This window comes from Diadema antillarum, unplaced genomic scaffold, assembly GCF_040938485.1.
Source record: "Diadema antillarum isolate AM-2024a unplaced genomic scaffold, OU_Dant_1.0 seq00002145_RagTag, whole genome shotgun sequence".
In the NCBI taxonomy this organism is placed as follows: Eukaryota; Metazoa; Echinodermata; class Echinoidea; order Diadematoida; family Diadematidae; genus Diadema; species Diadema antillarum.
Genome location: NW_027272784.1, coordinates 6,926 through 31,677, shown reverse-complemented (window position 1 = coordinate 31,677; position 24,752 = coordinate 6,926). Strand labels below are relative to the sequence as shown.

Here is a 24,752-nt window from a genome sequence, read left to right as displayed (position 1 = left end):
CATAACATCTGTTTAATAGGGAAGCACATTGTACATGAAGAAAATCCTGAGAATTACATAACAATTTAAAAAGTCATTTGCTAACCTGCATAGGAAATGTGCACAATATGCTTCATATAACCTGAAGTTCAACTTTTTTCCCATGCATTTTTTACATAAAATGCATTTTTTTTACACCATTTATGATACCTGGTGGCAATGATATGCCATTCATGTTATGAGTAATACAATTCTTTATGATGTGTACAACATACATCTGTCTATTTATATCATAAAGCATGGATGAATATTTTGAAATAAATAATCATGGTTTAAGTTATTAAATACAACATTATACAAAATAATATGCATTATTAGTAAACAAAGATTAAATGATTGAGTAGGTTAACGCTAGCAATCTTCTTAGTTCTATCTTCCTCTTTTCGACGAGTTTCCTGTCTGCTAGGCTAGTTATACGTGGGTAGGTAGGGTAAAGGCGCCCGCCCCCAGGAAAGGCCAAGACTTCACCGGTGTTAACGGGAGGGTTTTCACCCTCTTGTTGACGGGAAAGGCGTAACCCTGTACTGCGGTACAGGAGCAGGCAGGATAAATCTTCATTCTTCTATTCCTTCCACTCTCTTGTTTGATTTTTTTTCTTTTCTTTTCTTTCTGTCCGGATTCTTACTCGTTTCTGTTCAGTTTTAGGCCTATTGGATAAGTACTTTGAACGTCACGTTCAACGATACTAAGTAGAAAATAAATTAAAATATGCTGAATAGATATGCACACATTTCTACGCAACGAATGCAGTCTATTATGAAATTTTAACATAGATCTCCTCAACTACAAATAATCGCTGGTTAGCTGCAGCAGGCGCCATGTATTGCTTAATATGCTCACGACGTCACACACATAATAAGTTGCTCCTCATTTGTTACGGTAATGTAGTACAAACTTTGTACTAAGCAATAATTTCAAGTCTGGCTGTGTATAATTGGTAAGTCGACATACGTAATATTAAAGCCTCTGCCTCCACTGGTATCAGAATAGTCCTTCACTAGAGTGGAGACTTCAGTACCCTCTGTCCTACAGCTGTCTCGCTTCCTTTCTATTCATCATTCTCTATTCAACAAAACTAAACATTTTTAGGAAGAAGTCTTAATAAGCAGTGCAAGGTATACATCTGTCTACTGATATTATTAAACATATTGTAAGAAATTCAGGCTGTGAAGTGTAATACAAAACGTAATGTATTATACTGTACAAGTATAAAATCACCGAGTAAAGTTTATACGGTGCCAAATGAAATTGTTTCTCTTTTGACTTTTATCTTCCTCTATATTATTTGTTATCTGTCTCCTTGGTCAATTATCTGCTTGGTTAATTATGGGCGGATGAGCTGCCAGGCAGTCAACGGCCATAGTGGAAAGACCAAGTCGGACTCAACGACCAATAGTTGTTAGACTCTTCAGGGCGCGACACTCCATATTCCGTGGACAGCGGTCGAAGGCTACAGCTATAATTCACATATCAGGGGTTGGCGACAGACAAGAACTTGTTCTTGAATACTGGGATGGCATCCAGCGTCATACCTGTGCCCCTCCCATGAGTGCTGGGTGTCTTCTGGGTCATGTTCGGCTGCCCTAAGGTTATAGTTCGTGTGAATCATGTTCCGGCTGGGGTGAAGATCCCTCAAACTGCTGGAGAACAGAACAACTGAAGGGCTAGGCGGGCTGATTCTTGGTGACTGTCTAGTGCTCAATGGGAATCAATGGAGTGGGGCTCCTTAGGCGGTTGGCTGACATACTTGTTACCTTCCGGCAGCTCCTGCATCCTGTCTCGCCTCCAGCCGTCTCGACTTCGTCTTGCCACTGGACCCGGCGTCTCAGGACGAGAGAGTGAGGCTGATCCTGCGCAAGTCTCCTTCACTTTAATCAAAGTTTAGCGCAAGTCATGACATCGCCAATTTGGCAACCTTCAAGTCCTGTGGCGATAGGGGAGCGGTGAAGCAGCAGGTGCGGATACACTGGGAGCTGTAGTCGTAAACCTACACACAGGCGGCTCAGGACATGTGGTCGCTCTTCACTGGACCGAGGCGACAGTGAAGTTCGGCCGCCTTCTGAGCGACCGAGCAGCCCTCTTGAGGATTGCTCTGCTTGCATCCTCAACAAGAGGACGGGGCCAGAAAAGGTGCCTTAAAATAGTCTGCCTCATCTTACCCTGGCCAGCATACCGCGGCTGGCGAGGATCCCCCTCTAGCGGTCGAAACACAAGAAAAATGAAAACAAAAGCGCTCACCCTAGCATCATGGAATGTGAGAACTCTACTTGATGACACGAAAGCAAACAGGCCAGAGAGACGCACTACGCTGGTCGCCAGAGAACTGGCTCGCTACAATGTTGACATAGCTGCTCTTAGCGAAACACGGTTAGCAGAGAGAGGTCAGCTAACTGAAATTGGTGGTGGCTACACATTCTTCTGGAGTGGACGTAGCAGTAAAGAGAGAAGAGAGGCTGGTGTTGGATTTGCTGTCCAATCCATCCACGTGCAGAAACTAGCAAGCATCCCTGTGGGACTCAATGACCGTCTGATGTCCATGCATCTCCCACTTGGAAAGAAGAGAAGTGCAACCATCATTAGTGCCTATGCTCCAACCATGACAAATCCTGATGAGGTCAAGGACAAATTTTATGAGGAACTTGATTCTCTCATCGCTTCTTCAAAGTCTGAAAAGCTCATTATCCTTGGTGATTTCAATGCTCGAGTAGGGGCCGACTATCATGCCTGGCACAATGTAGTAGGAAAACATGGCATTGGAAACTGTAACAGCAACGGGCACCTCCTCCTCAGATATTGCTCCTCTCATAACCTAGTAATCACCAACACCATGTTTCGACTACCGACTCGGAACAAGACCTCATGGATGCACCCTCGTTCGAAGCATTGGCATCTTATTGACTATGTGATCGTCAGGGCGAGGGACAGGCAGGACGTGAGAGTGACTAAGGCCATGTGTGGTGCTGACTGCTGGACGGATCATCGCCTGATCATTTCAAAGATGAAACTCCTTTCAACTTTCAACTTTCAACTTTATTTTCACCTCCATCAAAATTAACAAAGAAATTATGTACATTGCATATACACGGGATATTTGTGATACAGAACAAAATTTGAAAAGGTACATAAGAGAATTATGAAAATGAAAAGTAGATGCGATTACATCTTTGTTAAATACATAAAGCGTATAATACAAGTCAACTAAGGATGAGGATGGAAGTGGAGGGTCCCACTAAGAAGCCCTAATCCTAAGAAGCCCTAAGAAGCCCTAAGAAGCCCTAAGAAGCCCTAATCAAGCCCAAGAGAAGGCCACAGGGCCATAAAGTAAAAAAGAGACTGAATGTTAACAATCTCAAAGACCCCAAGAAGCTGCAAGAACACATGCATAACCACCTAGCAGACCTTCAGCTAAACCAATCTAGCATCGAAGATCAGTGGGCAACCTTTAGGGATGCTGTTCACTCTGTCGCCCTTGAATGCCTTGGTCCAGCCACTAGGCACCATCAAGACTGGTTTGATGAAAACGACGCAGAAATTCAGGAGCTCTTAGATACTAAACACAACCTTCTACGTCTACATCAGAATGATCCCTCCAGCATGGCAAAGAAAGCTGCATTCACCAAGGCCCGCAGCAAGGTCCAAGCAAAACTACGCCACATGAAAGACTCTTGGCTTAGTGCCAAGGCCGATGAGATCCAAAGCTTTACCGACAGAAACGACATGAAAAACTTCTATGATGCCCTGAAAGCAGTCTATGGGCCCAAACCGTCCGGATCATCCCCAATTCTCAGTGCTGATGGTTCTACGCTGCTCACAGAGAAGAAGCTGATTCTAGAAAGATGGGCTGAACACTTCAACAGCGTACTAAATCGACCAGCCCAGATCAACAATGAAGCCATCAATCGCCTCCCCCAGGTGCCCATAAATTACAAGCTTGATGTGCCCCCTTCAAAGAAGGAAATCGACACAGCCATCACACAGCTGTCTAGTGGGAAAGCCCCAGGCTCTGATTCCATCCCTGCTGAAGTGTACAAAAAGGGTGGCCCAATCACCCTCATTAAGCTCACCAAGCTGTACCAGTCCATGTGGAGCAAAGAACAGTTACCACAAGAATTCAGAGATGCTACAGTTGTTCACATCTACAAACGGAAAGGAAATCGCCAGGCTTGTGACAACCATCGAGGCATCTCCCTCCTGTCTATAGCAGGCAAGATCCTGGCCCGAGTCCTCCTCAATCGCTTACTAGAACATCTGGAGCAGGGTCATCTCCCTGAAAGTCAATGCGGCTTCCGTGCAGGTCGAGGGACCACTGACAGGATATTTGCTGCCCGCCAGCTTCAGGAGAAGTGCATTGAGCAGCATCGTGACTTATACACAACCTTTGTCGATCTGACCAAGGCCTTCGACACGCTTAGTCGTGAGGGACTCTGGAAAATTATGGGAAAGTTTGGCTGCCCCCCCCCCCGAAGTTCATCACAATTGTCCGCCAGTTTCACGATGGGATGACTGCCAAAGTTCTTGATAATGGTGAACCCTCCAATGCCTTTCCAGTGACGAATGGAGTCAAGCAGGGCTGTGTCCTGGCCCCGACACTATTCAGCATGACGTTCTCGGCAATGCTCTCAGACGCCTTCAAAGACTGCGAACCTGATGGCATCAACATTAGGTACAGGTCGGATGGAAAGCTCTTTAATCTTAGGCGCTTGAAGGCCATCACGAAGGTGAAGGAGACCGTCATCAGAGACTTCTCGTTTGCTGACGACTGCGCACTCAATGCCAATGGTGAGGACGAGATGCAGTTGCAGATGGACAGATTCTCCTCAGACTGTGACAACTTCGGCCTCACCATCAGCACCAAGAAGACTGAGGTGATGTTCCAACCAGCTCCAGGGAGTCAGTACCACGAACCACAAATCCAGGTGAACGGACAGACTCTCCAGGCAGCAAAGACCTTCACCTATCTGGGCAGTACCCTCTCCAACTGTGTCACAATTGATGCTGAGCTCAACAACAGGATTTCTAAAGCCAGCAGTGCTTTTGGGAGACTCAGAAAAAAATGTTTGGGAGAGGAGAGGGATCAGCCTTTCAACAAAGCTGAAAGTCTACTGTGCAGTTGTTCTCACCACACTTCTCTATGGCTGCGAAACTTGGACTTTGTACCGGAGACATGAGAGGCAAATCAACCACTTCCATATGCGATGCCTCCGCAACCTCCTTCGCATCCGCTGGGAGGTTAAAGGGAAGCAGTCCTGAGATTTTCACTGTACTGATAATTAAGAAGAGTAAAAAATATAAACTTTCACCAATTTATACGCTTGGACATCAAAAATTGTCTCCGTACGCGATTTTTGAAAAATAATTCCTGCAAGCGATCGTGAAAGAGCCGGCAAAAAGATGCTACGTAGTGCATGCCCTATTCACCAAGTTGACAGCCGTGCCTCTAAAAACCAATTTAAGTGTTCAAATGATTAGTTGCAATTTTATCATATAATGTGAAAGTTTGTGGTTTTATAATTTTAAACAAAATATTTTAAGCTTAGATATATGTAATTTACGAAAAATCAATATTGTAAACATAAATTTATATGTATTTTTAAACCAAATATACCATGAACTTGACATCAAATAGGCACGGTCGTTTTCTAGCTTCCGTCCGTGTTGCATACTTCTTAGCGTAGAACCACTCTCGCGCGCAAATCCTTACCATACCAATGTATACATACACAGTACACTCGACTCCGTCCAGTCGATTTTGGCATTCAAACCGAAGATAACCTGTGCATGAGAGAGTCGAATTCTTCAAAGAAAATATTGTTTGTATCTCAATATTTCTGTAAGTAGTCAGATAATCGCCTTTCCTCGAAAAAAAAAATATGACGTGAGCCGGGAAGGGTAAACACAGGGGTCGTAGGGATATGATTTCGCTCCACTTTGCCGTGCATGTCCAGTCGGCACTGGCAGCAGCTAGCTCAGTGGCACTGTACTGCAGTCCAACGCCGGCTGCAGGCCCACGGTAAATTAAACATAGCTAGCCACTTTCCTTACCTCTCTACGCTTTTTTCCCTCGGTTCTCTTCGAAGTCGATGCTCGAGGTGTTTCTGTTTCATAACTCATGTGAGCAAATGGTCAGGATTGCATCTGGTTTCAGGAGTTTTCTCGGTTTATAACCGAGGGCCACAGCCTGCCGGTCCACGTAAAAACATCGCTTCACAAATTGTCCACGCACAGGTAGGTCACAACACGATTTCGAGATTTTGTAGGCCCTAAGTTTCTTATGTTCGGCATCGTTGTACCGATATTTCCCAGCCATACAGCTCACCTTTCACGATACTTTTGTTGGTCTGGGACGGAAAAAAGGATTTTCCTGGGAAATTTTCTGCACGATTCGAGCAAAACTACTGATGTAAGATAGCCTGACCAGACGACGCTGAATGCGGTCGCCCCTGTAGTGTACTAGCAGGCCTGTGTAGAATCGTTTCTACCTACAAATATGTACACTGTGTACGTACTATAGAACATGCATGAGCGGCGACAGGTAGGGCTGCAGCTGCGCTAGAGACTGGAAAAGTGCGAAGGGCAAACCGCGTACGGGGTGCGTACGCGTATCTACCGTAGATCTATCATCTAGTTGTACCGTCCACACGTGCGAATATAATACACAATACATACACACACACACAAACACACACACACACAACGTAGAAACAATGTCAAATACGAGTCGGAGTAGCCACCGACGGATAACGAGCAGAACACGGCTGGGAAGAGTTGTGCATCGACGACGTATGACTCTCCGCCAAGACTTGCTCATTAGCATATTCACCATGCAGAGTCACACTTTTTCAACCAAAATGTACGAGCTTATTTGGTGATTTTAAAGTTTGTTTTTGGTGAAAGTAGTTCATTGGAGGTACCAACAACAACATATTTTTTTTTTTAAATTTCGTGAGGACTGTGTCCCTTTAAAGTTCCGGACACAGAGGAACTGACGCGGACAGGCATCCCTAGCATCATTACCAAAATCCGCAAGGCCCAGGTGAGATGGGCAGGCCACGTCACCCGCATGTCTGACGACCGCATCCCGAAAAAGCTTTTCTATGGGGAACTCGCTGATGGGAATAAGCGTAAGGTGGGAGGACAAAAGAAGCGCTTCAAAGACAACCTGAAGTTCTACCTAAAAGACTTCTCCATCAACACCGCGTCCTGGGAGACACTTGCCGCAGATCGCCCTTCCTGGCGCCACGCTATTGCTGTAGGGGCCCGTAGAGCAGAGGAGCAGCGCGTCAAGCAGGCAGAGCACAAACGCCAGATGCGAAAAGCAAGAGCAGCCAATCCCAGCAGTGTAGCCCCTACCCACTTCTGCCCTACCTGTGGGAGAGGCTTTCTTGCCCAGATTGGCCTCATCAGCCACCTCCGAACCCATCGAGCCAATTGATGTTATTGGTCATCCTCGAGAACGAGGGACGAACACACACACATACAATACAATTCCCTATCCATTCCCGTTTGAATTATGAAAATCGGTAAAATACTTTTTTAGATATATCCAAAAATGCTAGGGGGTGCTTACTTTTTTGGTTGAGTGTATATATATATATATATATATATATATATATATATATATATATATGTATATGTATATGTATATATACACCGGTATATATGGGCAATTCCAGTGTTACGGACTTAACAAAGAGACAATTTTTTCAACATGTAAGCCAAGGTATAAGGTATAGATAAGGTATACTGGTACTTGATTCATTGTTATTCAACCATCAGTGAAATACATGCTAATTTTCATGACAACCCTCTGGATATTTATTGTCATGACAATGGGTCCTGGGTTATTGCTGAGAAAATTGATGCTTTGTCTTACACTACACATACGTGTAATGTCCGTAATGAAAACAAAGCGTCAATTTTCTCAGCAATAACCCAGGACCCATTGTCATGACAATAAATGTGTGTTTCAATGATGGTCAAATGACAATGAATCAACTAAATGTACCAAATCATTATCTCAGTTTTGCTGAAACTTGACTTAAATGATGAAAAATATGTCTTGTTGTACTGTCTGTAATGCTGGAATCGCCCATATACATAAATATAAACTAGTAGGGGCCAAGCAGCAACAAAATATCAAAATTTCTAAGTGCAAATTTTCAGAGGGAAATAAGTTATATTTTTCTATAGGCAATAAAACACATTTACTAAGTGAAAAACTGGGGGTGATTGAACACACCATCCTCCCACCTTGAATTCTGGGGGGGGGGGGGGACGTGCATCCCCCTTATCTACACCCCTGCTCTCAACGTGAGAGAAGCCCTCTCCCCCGGTTGTCTCGAAAGGGTGCGGCCATCCCCCTTCCCTCCCGGCTCTGCTCACCCACCCTTGTGAACTTAGCCCATGTTCCTCGACCGATCTTTTTTATCCCAATCCCAGACAAACATTACTTGGCTGCTTTTTTCACCCCAGACAAACACTTAATTTCAACCAAGACAAACACTGCGGTAAAAAGAGCAGTCTAGGAATCTAGACTATTCAAAGTAAGCTCTCTTTCCAGTAGCTCCCCCCCCCTCCGCATTCAGTCATACTACAAAAACACAAACGCAAATACACATGCATACTCACACTTAAATACACAAAAGCACACGCCCAAACTCTTGCATTCTATAAATATGTTTCATTTTCGTTAAACATAGATAACAAATTCAAGAGACTATATTTTACGCGTGCTGTACTAAACGAGTCAATGTATCTCATCGCAGTTCAATCATGATCTTGGCATCATAACTATGGGTTTTAACTAACCCCGCGGACCGTCCCGAGGAATGTTGCACCTAACCCCCCCCCCCCCCCCCCCCCCCCCCCCCCCCCACAGCGCCTCCGGCGCGACCCGCCCCAAATGACACGGTCCCTCGGGGTTAGGTTTTGTCATAAAGTGTGGATCTAATTATTTTTATTGAGCCCGTCCATGTAATGACGTGGCATGTAGGGACGGAACAAACTATCGTCTTCGTGTCAATTCTATTTTGATGTTTTCAACGACCCGTTTCAGTATGAAACTTTAATCTTTTCTGAATACACATAATTATATAATCTTCAATTCCCATCTAAGTCTTATATGTAATCATATCGATCTCAAATTTATGTGCTATATCCTGAATAAGTTAATATATGCAATGTAACTATAATACATTGGAATAGCATATATGGAAATAGCTGCATTTATTAACCCAATCATGACCAAAGTTCACATCGGTGGTTTGGCCCGATAAATGATGGAGAGCAATTAACACACACCACATAATATATGAGCAGAAAGAAGAAGAAAAAAAATCAGCATATACTGTGCGCATTATGAATGTGTCAGTATTTGTTGTTTGATGTTAATTTTTTAAAAAGCAATGTAAGTATTACAATGCATGAAATGGCCAACAAAAAATTGGCAACTTTTTAACTTCTCGACAAAATTTTCATTAATTTATATTCATTTGAGATACAGGCCTTTCCATAAGATATATGTTGCCCTGTTGCCAATTTGAAAAAGAATCGCTGATAAACTTATTAGGCTATGAATAATTCTGGTCCTTAAAAGGTTAAGAATGTAGCAAACTGCCGCCCCTCCCCCCGGAAAAAAAAAACCACACACCAACAACCTTGAAGTAGAGGAGAACTAGACGGAAGTGTTGGATAACGATTCTGTATATGCCTAAACTATAAAGTTGCAACATGCCCACTTACATGACTTATGACTTTTAATGTGGTCCTATGGGCCTATGCATGGTTGTATATACTTTAATCACAATGCTACATTTGCAGTGAGGTGTGTTTACGTTTTGTTCGAAAATCCCAACATGACATGTACATAATCATGACTGCATCCATCAAAATCTCAAATGCTCAACAACAACAAATATACGATGTCCATTGCATACTTTATTAAGAAGTTAAGATAAGATCTGTTTTGAAGCTGAAGCCAAGTAGGCATAAGCATGGCATTTACATCGAAGCGTAATTGTGTTTCATTAACCTGTGGGTTAGGAAGATTTTTAGAGATGTCTGGAAAAACGTATTAGACTGTATAAAAATTAAGATTAGATAGAGAATGGAGCTTTACTTTGGCTTGGACGGATAATTCTTGGAATAATCCTTGTGTAGTATGATATTGTTTAAATGGTAAGATGCGTAGAAATAAGAAAACATTTCTGCAAAATTTGAGCCCATTTTTCAGTATATTCAACATACAGATTTGAAACAGGATTTTTAGATGAAAAATTATCTGTCATCGTTGCAATGATAACATTTTGTTTTAGTTTTTCTTTGATGTTTGTTCATGAATTAATAATGTATAACATTATTCTTTACAAGCATCAAAGAACTAATATCAGAATAGAAAATATAATGGTAACGATTTTGAGAAGAAATAAGTCGGATTTGCTTTAAAAAAATATCTGAAATATATATATATATATATATATATATATATATATATATATATACATACTGGGTCCTCTGGCATCAATGGGGTAAAGATGTTTAATCATGCAATGATCAAAGTAAACAGTGAAATACATGAAGAGTGGATAATACTTTCACTTGATTATTTTGGGGGATAATTAGTTGAAATTCATGTTCTAACATGAACCCATGAAGGATTTTTTTTTTCTCTCGGAAATATATTTCCACAAATCTCTATACAAAAGGTCACGTAAAGTGCGATACAGTTGCACACCTTCTTGTGGATTGGATGGGAGATGAAGGTTTCTTTCAGTTACATACAGACCGTAAAGCTCAAAGACGGTTGATTTCTTGCATGACTGACCATCTTTGAAGACACCATATTAAGACAAACATCAAGTTCAAGCGCATCCACCGTTACCAGTTTGTCATATGTATTGCATAACTCTCGTATCTGGAGAACTGTACATTATAGTAGGTTTCCCAGCCATTGTGTACGTCTTATTACTCTGTACTTGTATGTATAAGATCATTAAGTCATACACGTGTTTGAGATGAATAAGTAGTACGTACGAGATACATACGAGATAATAAGCAGCATGTATACGAGATAGCGGCGACATTTTTTTTTTGTTTTTGTTTTTACCCATGTCCCCAATGGGTCTTCGCAAGGTTCGTAATTGTGAAAATGAAATCAACCGTGTATTGTTCGTTATTCTGAAGGTTTGTTAATCCGAAAATGAAAAGAAGGTGCGTAATAACAAATCTTAATTCGGAATTACGAACCATATTTCTTTATAGGATTTACGAACATTCGGAAAAACGAGCCATCGTTACATAATATCAATTTTAATAACATCGCTGTCTTTAAAGGTAGTCTGCATTTCTTTGTACTTCACTTTCTGTTAGCGATTCATCAACTTCCTTATTCATCGGATAAGAAAAGAGGTATAGATATGGTATACGCTATTATGGTAATGCGTACTTGTTTACTTACGTTTGGAAAAGGGTGGACATCGTCGAATTTTATTCCAATTTATATTGGTTAGGTCAAGTGGTTCCTCAAATTTTTAGTCTTAGATGGAATATTTGTAATATACATTTCCAATTGTAGCTCCAGGCGACTTTACGTAAATGATCATTTTATACTGTATACATATATGAATAATACGTGTTCATGTGTAGCAAAGAAATCTCGACGAACGTAACGATTATTTGAGTGCAATATGTTTAACTTGCAACGTCACAGCACCTCATTAAGATAAATAAGGTTATTCTGTTGGCTAAAATACTACCTTGTACTGATATACCAGCAGAAGTTTCCGCATTTGTTTCTTTTCCACAATTATCATAGATAGTGTGTTAAAAGTCTATAGTATCATATCGAGTAAGAATAGAATGTTTCCAAGTTTTGTCGTAGTTATAGAATATTGTATCATAATGGATAATTTATATAAGGTCATGAAATTGACCTCATGAAAATATTGTCATGTGGCTGCGAGACTGAGTGACTCCTACAAAACCGTGAGTTCAGTATAATGTATATGGCATGCTACTTTACGACATATTCAGCATTAATACAGCCATGTGTTGCTCAGCAACTTAGGATATCATGATTATGTATAAGATAATGATAAGCATATTCCAAGGTCCAAAAGGCTGTCGATAGCGGTTTATGGATGCAGCGACATTTTCATCGGGACATTGAACGCGAAATATAAATGATTAACTTAGAACAGGCGGACTGCTCCCTATATTCTGTTGTTTTTCTTCTTGTTGTTGTTCTTCTTCCTTTTTTGTTACGTACAAAGCAGATTATTGGCATCTAAGCGAGTAATATTTGGTCCTGTATATTCCATTTGTCTTGTTAGACGATTAGTGTATCTCTCTCTCTCTTTTAAAAACTTTATTTCGATGCCAAGAAGTGTATAATTTGCAGAAATTGTGGCACTCACTGGCAAGCGGTTTTACTCACTGTCACTTGCAAGTATGAACGAAATGGTACGAAAATCGAAAGAAAAGCCATCATTGCTAGAGGCCAATCAGTACGGACAAACAGACGTTGAATTACGCTCATGAGGAATACGTAAATCCAAAAGCAAAGGTTATCGCGGTACGCGGGTATCATCATAAGTAGCGGTACGTAAGTGATTAGATATTTGTAGTGATGTGCGCATGCTGAAAAAAAAAAAAGTAATTCTGAAACAATACCCCCCACCCGCCTCCGGTTGTTAGCGTATCATAGCGAAAAATCTCCTCCTATACCACATCAGTTCTTGTTGAGGTCTGAACAGTCCACAGCCAGTTCTGGAGAGTACTAAATAAAGCTAACATCAAAATGGCGAGGATTTTTAGAGCCCTCCTAGTCTTGATCGTCGTAGGAGCAGTGCAGGCCGAACTAGGTGAGCTCGACACTATTGTTGGTGTTTTATTGTAGGCTACTAAACTTATCGGGCATTTTCTTGCGTTTCGCGAGCAGGACAGGCTTTCGCAACCATATGGGAGAGTGACTTTTTAGATGAAGTGGATCAAGTACATGTACTATTAAACAGACAAGCATCATATACGAGGAAGCTCATCAGGACACTCTCTCACTCTGTGATATTTCTTTCTTTTGTCCCTAATTATTATCACTTTTTTGTGCAGAGAGAAGAGTATTTTATATTTCTTACATAATATGGACACACAGAAAAAATGTAGAGATAGATAGTCAAGATATACAATGCTCGACAATAGCATCGAGCCGGGACCACCATTATTTAAAAGATTATACATTGTATATATGTTTTGGTGGCCCGATCGCATCTCCAATATGTATCGAGTAAGTACATTATTTTTGTATGTGCTATTGTGTGTTCTTCTTGTCCGGAAGGAGAAAATACAATGCTTTCCGCTCAGAATAACATAATATATCTAAGCAAGATGCCGTATAAGACGATATAAAAGTCGTCATCATTGCCAAACTATGTCTATTTTGAAGCCAAATTTGGCCAGCGCTTTTGTTTTTTTTTAACGGCCAAATTCGTGAATCAATCTAATAATAAGATATAAGTGGCCAAAGTCATAGAAAATAATGTTGTCCTTAGCTGAATTCAATGCTTAATAATTATGTTTAACTTAATGAACATAGTCGTAGTTTACATGGTATTTGAAGAACTTTAGTTTCTGTTTATATTTTGAATAACATGGTCGCTAATCGTGAAGATCCTTATTACGCAAAATCATAATCACTAATGATAATAACAAAGAAAATATTAAAATCAATGATAACTTTTATGGTCATGTACTGATTATAATAGCGATGGATATAGTCGATAATGATTACCATCGTAATCATTATCTCAGACGGAATATGGAAAATGTGACTGCTGCTAACCATAAAGATCCTCCTTACACATAATCATCATTAAAAGTACAAATAAACTAATGATAATCAAAACGGAAAGATCAGAATCAATGATGATCTCCATGGCTACGTATTGGTTATAATAACGATAAATACTGTAGGTGTTACAAAAATAAATCCCACTTATGATTCTTGATAGTTCAAAAAATATATGTCAGAATGATAACACTGACATTGATATGAGCAATAGCTGAAAAGGTTATTGCAGGTTATTTAAAAATGACAGCGTAATTTAGATTCATTAAATTCAATATTTATTTTTTAAGTGGGGTTCAGATATTGCTCTATTTTCAACCCTCAGTGGAAAATTTTAATTTTGCAAAGGGGTTAATTGGCGTGCATGGGAGTGTGTGGTTAACATCCAGGCGATGGTCCTGCACAATGGTCAGGGTTTGAATGTTCCGATACATATTCATGAGAATTTCCAGTGACACAACTAGTCTTTATTCATCCTGAAATGTAGTGTATGCAAGCACATGAAAACATGTGCTTACTTTTTTCATGTGCATGCAATTTACCCTTTACCATGAATCCAGATTATCAGTACCCAGGGCAATCCATTCTGAACTATTGATAAATTATTCACCATGTTCACGTACCTTAGAGCAAGCCTAGTCAGCAGAGCTCTGAAAAGGTGGTGTTCATGTCCATTGTTCGGGGTCATTGTAAGCACACACTTACATACACATCATTGGTTCCTGTGTTAAATTCAATTTTGTACAGAGGGTTCAAATTTGACCAAAATTTGGAACTTTTTAAAATTGATCATTGATATAATCAAACTGATTCATGCTCTCACATTCGAATCACCTGCAACTACATTTTACACTATTCAGCTATTGCTATGTTTTATTTGATAGTTTTCGAACTAAGGATCAAGAGTGGGAAATGTTTTTATTTTTAACACCTAGTATAATCAGTGATGATATCATCTCAATTGTTAGCACAGACAGGTTATGAAATTGAAATTGTGATGAATTCTGTACTATTTTCGTCATCGTATCATCGTCATTATCAATAATTACTTTATCTACTTTGTATGACAGAGGGCAGTATTCGTCTTGTGGACGGTAGTAAGGCCAACGAAGGAAGGGTCGAGATTTTTCACAATTCCGTGTGGGGCACGGTCTGCGACGACGCATGGGGTATAAATGACGCGCGGGTGGTTTGTCGGCAGCTAGGCTATGAAGAGGCCGAAGCAGCCACCACTTATGCGCATTTCGGCAGCGGAGAGGACGACCAGCCCATCTTCATGGACGAAGTGGGCTGTAGCGGTAGCGAAGTAGAACTGGCCGACTGCGATTTCGAGGGGTGGGGCGATCATAACTGCCAACATTCTGAAGATGCGGGAGTGAGATGTTCAGATCCTGGTGAGTACTCTCCAACTTGGTTTGGGCTCATTTCCAGTGGCGGGCCCAGAGGGGGCGCACCGGGGGCGCGCCCCCTCTTTATCTGTTGTAAAAAAAAAAAATGAGATGAAACCCCGAAATAGCACCAGAAATATTGTTTGCGCCCCCCCCCCCCCTTTCTGAAAGTCCTGGATCCGCCCCTGATTTCTATTCTTCACTTTATTTCAATGAAATAAAATTCTATGTATTGCATAACACACACACACAAACACACACACACACATATATACATGTATGTGAGTGTGTGTGTATGTGTGTGTGTGTGTGTGTGTGTGTATGTGTGTGTAAAATGCATATACATGCTAATACATACATTATTTCTCGCGCAATCAAACATACACACGAACGATAAAAATATGGGTGCCTGGTATGGCAATGAGACATGAAAAGAGAGAATTCGTTAATAATGAAAATTATTGAAATTTCACTTTTGTTTTGCATTTTACTGTTTACGAGGTCTTTTTAGCATTCGTCAAATCAAAATAATTCAGTAATGATTATCACAATAATTAGCGAAAACGCAGTGCAACGTGAAGTACAAGAAATACGCGAAACATTATTTTGTCAATCATTTGCAATGAAAACATCTCGACGGAAGAATTTCATGAATTTGAATAATTACGCAGTACCCGCTGCATGCTATAAGGATTAGAACCAAGACATGCTCTCGGGCTAAAGCTCGGTGATCTAGTGGAGATGACGCCTGTCCGATGATTAAGGAGGTCGTAGGTTCGAATCCTATTCGAGAATGTACTCCCATGATTTTTTATCATGGCTGCTACCAAAACACTGATCAATTCAATGCTTATTTACGTCGATGTAGGGCAATTTGTCAATCAGTTGCAATGAAAACATCTCGCCTGAAGAATTTCATGAATTTGAATGAATAATCTTTCTTGGAGCGCATTGCAGGATTGTTATTATGATACCGTCCATTTCCGGTATTAAGACACTGTATAACGGAAAGGGTTCTCTTGGAAAACCAGCAACGATTTACTAAAAGAATGGATTTTAACGATTGACAAAGAATTTGGTGCAAATTCCGTATGTGAATTTTCCCGTACACGTGAGTGTGTGTGTGTGTGTGTGTGTGCGTGACTGGTGTGTGTTTGTGTTCGGGTTTTTATTATCAACTTTGTATGTCTTGGGTTCGACCGATTACTATTTATCTGGCTGCTGTACTTTCTTATTTCTCCGCCCCCATCTCTCTCATCCTCCCCCCTCTCTCCTCTCATTCACCCGCTTTATCCGAATTACCCCAGAGGAGGGGCGAGTGCGTTTGGTAAACGGCAAGGGCAACCACCAGGGGCGGGTCGAGATCTTCCATGAGGGCGTGTGGGGGGTCGTGTGCGACGACTATTGGGATATTGATGACGCCCAGGTTGTTTGCAGACAGATAGGATACCAAGATGCCGTCAGCGCTGAGTCAAGTGCTTACTTCGGACAAGCGTCCGGGGCTACGCCCATTCTTCTCGATAACGTTCAGTGTACGGGAGACGAGGACAGACTGACCGACTGCGATAGCAACTCGTGGGGGACCAACGACTGCAGCCACAGCGAAGACGCAGGAGTCATATGCACTCATGAAGGTAATAGAAAGTAAACGTTCAAAGGCTTGGTTATAACCCATTTTTTCCCACACAACATTAATACTGAGATCTGAGCGACTTTGACGCCTCGCTTAGAGACGAAACCACGAAATATCATTGTACACATGTCTATGTTTATTTATATTCGTTATTCAAGATCAAGAAAAGTCAGCACAAGAATAACAATACATGTACACATCAAATACTGGGTAGCACTGTCACTTCTTTTGGCCGTAACGTTTATCCAAATGCCATATCGCGCTATCAGGGCCAATATTTTTTAGTGGACGTTATTTCCTCGGGTAAATAAAATTTTTAACATATTTTCGAAATGTTGCTAAGCCAAAGTTAGCTCAGTTATGTCAGTGGCGGAATTATAAAATCTCTGAAAATAAGATGTGAAATGGCACTGAAATATCGACATATCTGTGATGTACAGCCTCTGAAGGGGAGATTCGTCTGGCAGACGGATCGAAGGCTAACAAGGGAAGAGTCGAAATCTACCATGGCTCTCAGTGGGGCACCATCTGCAACTATGGATGGGATAGCACAGAGGAGGAAGTCACTTGCCGCCAGCTTAGCTACCAGGGCGTCTCCGATAGCTACGCCAACAGCCAAGATGGAGATGGACCAATCCACCTGTCCTACCTAGGCTGCTGGGGGTCCGAGGAGGAGCTCACAGACTGCCCTAGCACTGGGTGGGGCAACGTTTACGATTGCACACACTACCAGGATGTCGATGTCGCGTGCGAGGAATACGTTGTTCCAGCTCCCGACTTATTCGGTACGTTTCTAGAGTTTGCTAACCAATCACTGTCGGCGTGATAACACGTCATAAAATAGCCCACTTCTTAAACCTACGTCAGTTTGTCATATTTTCCCCAGCGAATCCCCATCCCCTTCTACAAAAAACAAATAATGCATAGAATAGTATCAGCATTAACTCTGTGCTTATGGTTACCGCGTATAATCAGCTTATTTCTTTAATAGTCAAAGAGTTGACAAAGGGCAGACCTAGAGGGATTTAGGAAGTAAGGGATATGAAAAATACTTACACACTACAACTGCTTCATCAGCTTCATTTACAATCGTTTTTACATTTTCTGCTCGCATGCTAGATGACAACCATACTTAGGCAGAACGGTAACGTAATTTTGGTTTGAATACAGATAATTCAGTTTAGCATTGAAAAAAAAAATGTTATATGATATTCTGCATGTTACTGTTCTTTTGAAATGGAATTGTAGAACTCGCGTACATGCATGCATGGGTTAGAAACAAAGTATTACAGTAAAGATAAGCAACTACGGATCATTAACTACTACACCCATTACAGTAGACGTTACCGGTATATTGCCAATCGCGTAACGTCGGTTTGCCGTTGCTTTGTATTACGTCTGGTCAGCTAGCGAAGGAGACGTGCGTCTGGTTGACGGCGCAACGTGGGAATCGGGTCGAGTCGAAATCTACCACAGATACCAATGGGGCACAGTTTGCGACGAGTCTTGGAGCTACAGCGATGCGCAAGTCGTCTGCCGGCAGCTTGGGTATGACTACGTCAGCTCTTATAAGGTGACCACTTCGCCCGGTTTCGGACCCATCCACTTAAGCGACGTCGGTTGCTCTGGGTACGAGTCGCAGCTGTCATCATGCGTGTGGGACTCCGAGTGGAATATCAACACGTGCGATCATAGTCAGGACGTTGGAGTGGAGTGCGGTTATGAAGGTACGGAACTTGGTCTTCTTAGTCATTCTCCGATCGGACTGTACATAATATAATACAGGGCAACATATATGTAAAATTAGGTAACAGCAAAGAAGTGGTTTTAACAATGAGGTTGACAACAGTTCAAGAACAACCTATAACAATTATTCTAAAAAATACACCTTTGCCTTTTCACACGTAACAGATTATTAGATGAAGACGGTTCAAACTTAAGTAAAATGAGCAGAACTCCTTTGGTAATGTACGAAATACATTTCATACCGTTTGTCACACACACAAATGAGAGACTACATCTACTGGTCTTTGTTCTTGCACGTGACCTGTGCGATAAGACACCATGATATCCATGGCAGAGTGTATAGTCATGACTGACAGTGTTACATTCGGGAAAGAATATCAAGGAGCAGAATCATTGAAGCACTGGAAGACCAACAACTGTCATACTTATGAGGTGTTTTTGTTTTTGTTTTTGTTTTTTTTTTTGCTGCTCAATTCAGGGTTTTGCTCTTTCAATTTGCCTTTTATTATGAGAAATATTGTATTTTCTATTTCCAGAAGGTATGCAGGGATGGTTGATAGCTATCATCGTGATGAGCTCGCTCGTTGCCTTTAGTTTCATCCTGATCCTAATATCAGCTGTCTGCTCTTCGAAGAAGAGGAAAGTGAGGAGGACAGGCCGCCAAACTGTTGCCGCCATTAGCGGAAATGTGAACACCACCACTACCACTTCCACGTCAGCCACCCAGCAGGGTGCAGGGGGCTACCCGACTCAGCCCACTGCTACCAACATGGCGCCACCACCAAGCTACACCGCCGTCGTCTACGCTGCAGGCAGCAGTGGGGTTCAGGTTCCTCACATGACGCAGTATGCCCCCTATCCATCGGCAGTACAGCAGAATACCATGATGGCGCCACAGGCATCTGCCACCACCGTCCCTACCGTTGTTGACGCAAACTCGAAGGGGGCGGTGCCGATTCAGTAAACTTCTCTGATGGCAAATCACTGGCAGATGTGTTTCATGAGGAACATTACCCATAATGACGTGTCGATTGCCCTGCTACAGACAAACTGATGAAACATGAACTATGGACTAAAGGCGATACACTCGGTTAACGGAGCTTCTTGTTTACTTTGTAACATATACGTACCGAACTCGTGTGGTTAATTGTTTATGAGGTATAGTTGTCAAGGAGTGAAAATCAAACAAACACCAAAGCTGGAAAATTTGACATTTTGTTTTGACACGTTTACCGTTTAGTGAAGTTTGATATAACATTTATATCATCGGAACCATCGGCTTATGGTATATCGAAGGTACCATGGATGAGGTGAAGTAAACGAGAAATAGAAAGAGAAAAAAAAAGGAAAGAAAGAGAGAGAGAGAGACAGTAAAAGAGATTGATTAATAGATAGGTAGATAGATAGATGAGACAGATAGATAGAAAGAGGGGGAGGAGGGGGAAAGATATAGTGGAACCAGTAGGAGTTGTAGCGAGCGAATAGGCGGAGAGGATGAAGCCACAATAGGCGCAGAGAAGTTACGTTTCGGATTGCTGAAGAGGTCGTTTGGAGACCTGTTCATAGCAACATTGTGGATCTTTATCAATAAACAAGCGTTTCGTTAATAGCAATACCATTTTGCGTGGCATTAACATCCATCACTGTTTACCTATAATAGAATGTAATATAATATGATATGATACAGTATAATATAATGTAATATAATATGATATAATACAGTATAATGTAATGTTATATAATATAATATAATATGATATAATATGATACAATATAATATGATATAATGTAAAGTGATACATACACATAGATATTCATATATAGATGTATATGTATTTGGTTTGTTAATCTTTACGTACAATATCACTAAGAAATCTACTCTTCCCTTTTCAGTCGTAGAAAACATGAGAAATCAACATGTGGGATATTACAGGAATGACGATAAACTATCAGATAGGCTGTTGCTGACAAAAAAAAAAGAAAAGAAAAAGAAAAAAGGGTCCACCGGTGCTGATTTCAATGTTCGATGTTTTGATACACATAAGCATATAGAAACCTTCCACCTTGTCAGTGTAAATGTGCAATTACTGAGAAATATATTGAAGCTCAGACTGAGATTTATTGTTTACATGGCCATTACATGGAACACTTTTCCGCTGACTTAACAAGATCACAATATGTTAGCAAGCGTGAATGGAATACATTGACATCCTTACATAATACAGTGAGCACGAACGACCAGTCGATACGATTCTGGTACATGTATACATATTGTAGTAGTTGATATCTACCCTATACTTCTGTGTCTAAAAGTAGAATGAAATACGCTGTTGAGTCAAGTAAAAGTTGTATCTTATTACAAGTTGTTGTTTTTTTGTAAAACGGCAAGCAGTAACAACAATTGAACATCATGTGTATTGTACATCTAAGATACACACACACAAAAAAACCCACACACACCCCAACATATACTGTAGATAAAATTCACTAACATATCTGTAAATTGTTGGCAGTTGTCTACATGCGATAAAATATTTCTTACCTGCAGTGTATATACCTTTCTGCCTTTCCTGTGGTATTTTCCCGCTTTTTTGCGACTTTTTTCTGTGTCGTTTGTAAATTATGATTATTCTGAGAAGTGTAGGCCTTATAAATGTTTTATTGTCTGTTGTGATATCAATTAAAGAAAGTCTATTACTACTCTGGTAATTGCATACGTTGTACTGTATCAATTGCTGGCAGTGGAAATAGAAATTTGAAATGAATGAAAGCGGATGGAATTCAGTGTTAATTCTCAATAGATAAACTTTTTATGTACACGAACGATTTTCTGCTCTAAAAATATCAAATATTATATCAAATGTTTCCGAACACTCCATGTTCACGATGACTTTGATAAACAAAGTCACACTGAAGAAACAAGATACGGAGAAAGTGGAATCAAACCATACATTGGTTCAATATGAAAATCATGCACATAACAAAACAGTGATTAGTTGCTTTTTGAAGGCAATGTAGATTAGGTGTGGTGCGATTTCCTATTGTCGTATTCTTGATCAGCGTATTTAATAGTAATCATACTTTAGCAACTACAACCTTGTCCCATTGAATGTTGTCATTTTCAAGTCACACAGCTACCCGTTAAATTTTAATGCGAAGGTCAATATTTGAGGGCGTATCTATAGTCTATATGAGATGAATCTTAACATACTTGGAGAAAATTATTGCAGCAGCTATATGTAATTATAAACTAGCCAAGCTGGTATATTGATATATATACGTTGACAACAAAAGACTTATATATATATATATATATATATATATATATATATATATATATATATATATATTTATATATATATATATATATGTATATAATATATGTATAAATTGTACTCTTTTCAGTATGTTATATCTATATACATATATACATATATATAGAGAGAGAGAGAGAGAGATATATATAGATATATATGTGTATGTGTGTGTATGTGTGCGTGTGTGTTTCAGTTTTCGTCCAAATACACATTCATTTCAACCAAATTACAAGGCATTTCATTCAGTTTATAATTGTCTTGCAATTTCACAATCAATTGTACTCTTTTCAGTATGTTATATCTATATACATATATATATATATATAGAGAGAGATAGATATATATGTGTATGTGTGTGTATGTGTGTGTGTGTGTGTGTTTCAGTTTTCGTCCAAATACACATTCATTTCAACCAAATTACAAGGCATTTCATTCAGTTTATAATAATTGTCTTGCAATTTCACAATCTTGTCAATCGAAATTGCAGATAGAAGGATTCAAATTGAAATTCCGTGCAAACATTATTCAAACTCGTTCAAATTCATACGTTATCCGTTTATCTAATTGAGACTTTAAAAAATTGCAATAATGATGTGATGACCATCATGATAACAGGAAATTGTTGAAATCGACATGTATAGTTTAGGAAAAATAGACGTGAATGAGAATGATCTCTATGAATGCTGATAAAATAACAAACAAGCAGGACAGGGGAAAAATTAATAAGTAAAAAATGGAAATTTGCATTTTTGAAAACGGCATTGAACATTGTTTCTACGACCAATGACGACCTTTTCATAGGCCTCCTGCTGCCGTAAACTGAACTAACGGAACTGAATGGAAATATTGTACCCTGAAATAAAACGAATCTTTCACAAATTTGAATAGCAGAAAATAGAAAAGGATTTTGTTTGAGAGAGTGAAATATGAAAAAGAGCGAACAAGAAAGAGATTTCAGGAGAGAGGGAGAAAAAAAAAACCCGAAATAAAATGATAAGCAAGGAATGGTTTTACACCAAAACGTGGGAGGGAGAAGTAGATCTTTAGCTTGTTGCTGTTGCCATTGAGTAATTTCTAATCAAAATAAGCTGGCTATGCTAATGGGCAAAACTCTTCTTAAAACAATCACAAAATGAACTAACGAAAACAAAGACATGTTTGCCCTTGAGTACAAATTCTCCAAACTAATACCCAATAACCCTCCGACGCTTTTCTAATAATCTTAATTTAAAAAATGTTTACCAATGTTAACCGAAAAGTCTGCAACCTGCCAAAAATGTTGGGAGATTGTCATTGGCATGTTACCTTGCATTCATTGCAATGGCGAGTTCGCTGATGGTGGTTGTAGATTGTGTCGTTGTTTCGTTTGTGGTAGAATGTCTATAATGTATCAGACCTACACTGTCAAGGTCACGAGTTATCGTGTATGACGCCACGGTTTGTGTTCTATGCCGTCATTGTCAGTTCTGCAATACTCTTGAAATGATAAGCCCTTATCACTGTATTTAAGTTGAAGCCATATCCAAATGCCAAGTTATTCTCAAGTCGTAGTGAGCCAATGAATTGCATATCTTGCAATGAATAACTGTTAGTTCATCGATGAACATTTGCATGTCGGTTGAACGGCATACATACTTTCATACGTTGGCTTTTAGCTTGTTACGTTTAAGCTTGTTGACACATTAATGAATACTTCCACTTAGAATACATGTATTTCTTTCTCGTTTATTGCTATTGGAAACACATTTTTCTTTGTCATCATTTCCGTGACGTTAACGTGACATTGATTCCGGTAACTATAACGGCACAAATTAACAAGCTGTTTGTCTCTTATCAGAAAATACTATCACTCTGAGTGAGGAGAGGCCATTCGTCACCTGCATGGCGTGATACACACGCGTATTTCTTTCTCCTTCCCTCTCCCCTCTGCACTAGGTTTATTTGGTGACAGTAACCGTATTTCAATACAGTCGACCCTTATTTCCCCGCTTTACAAATGCGAGTTATGTACTTTGCTGTTGTTACTAATCTTGCCTCGGGGCAATCAGGGAGGTGCACCTCCCTGGGGCAATCAATTTTCAATTTTCAATTTGTTTATGTTCGTTTTTACTATATTATGTTTGTTGGTTTTTATTGTTCCATATTCCACATTTCAACAAAAATACATAAACTATAACCAAAAATAACAATACAAAAGCATGGATGAATTGTCAAGTACAGCTTATAAGGCAATTTACAGTACTGGTTGAGGTGGGGGTTCATGGTTTTAACATTCCTAAGTGAGATAATGAGAAACCTCTTATGAAATATGAAAGAGCATATAATTTTAAGAAGGATTCAACGTTTATATGATGAAAATTGGTTTTCAAATGGCTGAAATATCCAAAAAAGTGATAATAATAAAAGACTACATGCCCCAACTTTATTAGGATCTCTTTGTTTCACCTTGTTTTTGGATATCTCGGCCACTTCAAAACTGATTTTCATCAAATAAACTTTTGATACCCCTTAGAATTGCTTGCTCTGTGACATCTCATAGAGTGGTTTCTGAATATCTCGCAAAATGTTAAAAGCTAAATCCTCACCTCGACCAGAACTGTACACACCCTTTAACATGTGAAATATAAGGAATCTACATAGAAGCATTGCTTCATAGGGTGTAGATTCCGAGATGCGAATGTGAGATTAATTCTTACTTGATATATGCAATATGTGATTTACTACATTGTGATCCTATTACTATACAAAAAAAAAAATGGGTAATACACAGTGATGAAACGCAAGATGCC

The 24,752-nt window shown here is 40.0% G+C and overlaps 2 protein-coding genes across 2 annotated transcripts; both read left to right on the top strand.

Moving 5' to 3' along the window:
- The first annotated feature begins 1,750 nt into the window (after positions 1 to 1,750).
- LOC139714041 (uncharacterized) lies at positions 1,751 to 7,471 on the top strand. Its single transcript, XM_071625770.1, has 5 exons — positions 1,751 to 1,877; positions 2,208 to 2,996; positions 3,395 to 4,453; positions 4,588 to 5,067; positions 7,005 to 7,471. The coding sequence occupies exons 1-5, from the start codon at positions 1,751 to 1,753 to the stop codon at positions 7,469 to 7,471; spliced, it is 2,922 nt and encodes a 973-aa protein (XP_071481871.1).
- Positions 7,472 to 12,835: 5,364 nt separating this feature from the next.
- Positions 12,836 to 19,610, top strand: LOC139714040 (scavenger receptor cysteine-rich domain superfamily protein-like). The gene is made up of 6 exons (XM_071625769.1): positions 12,836 to 12,899; positions 14,950 to 15,273; positions 16,575 to 16,901; positions 17,341 to 17,685; positions 18,307 to 18,627; positions 19,183 to 19,610. The coding sequence occupies exons 1-6, from the start codon at positions 12,836 to 12,838 to the stop codon at positions 19,608 to 19,610; spliced, it is 1,809 nt and encodes a 602-aa protein (XP_071481870.1).
- Positions 19,611 to 24,752: the final 5,142 nt, after the last annotated feature.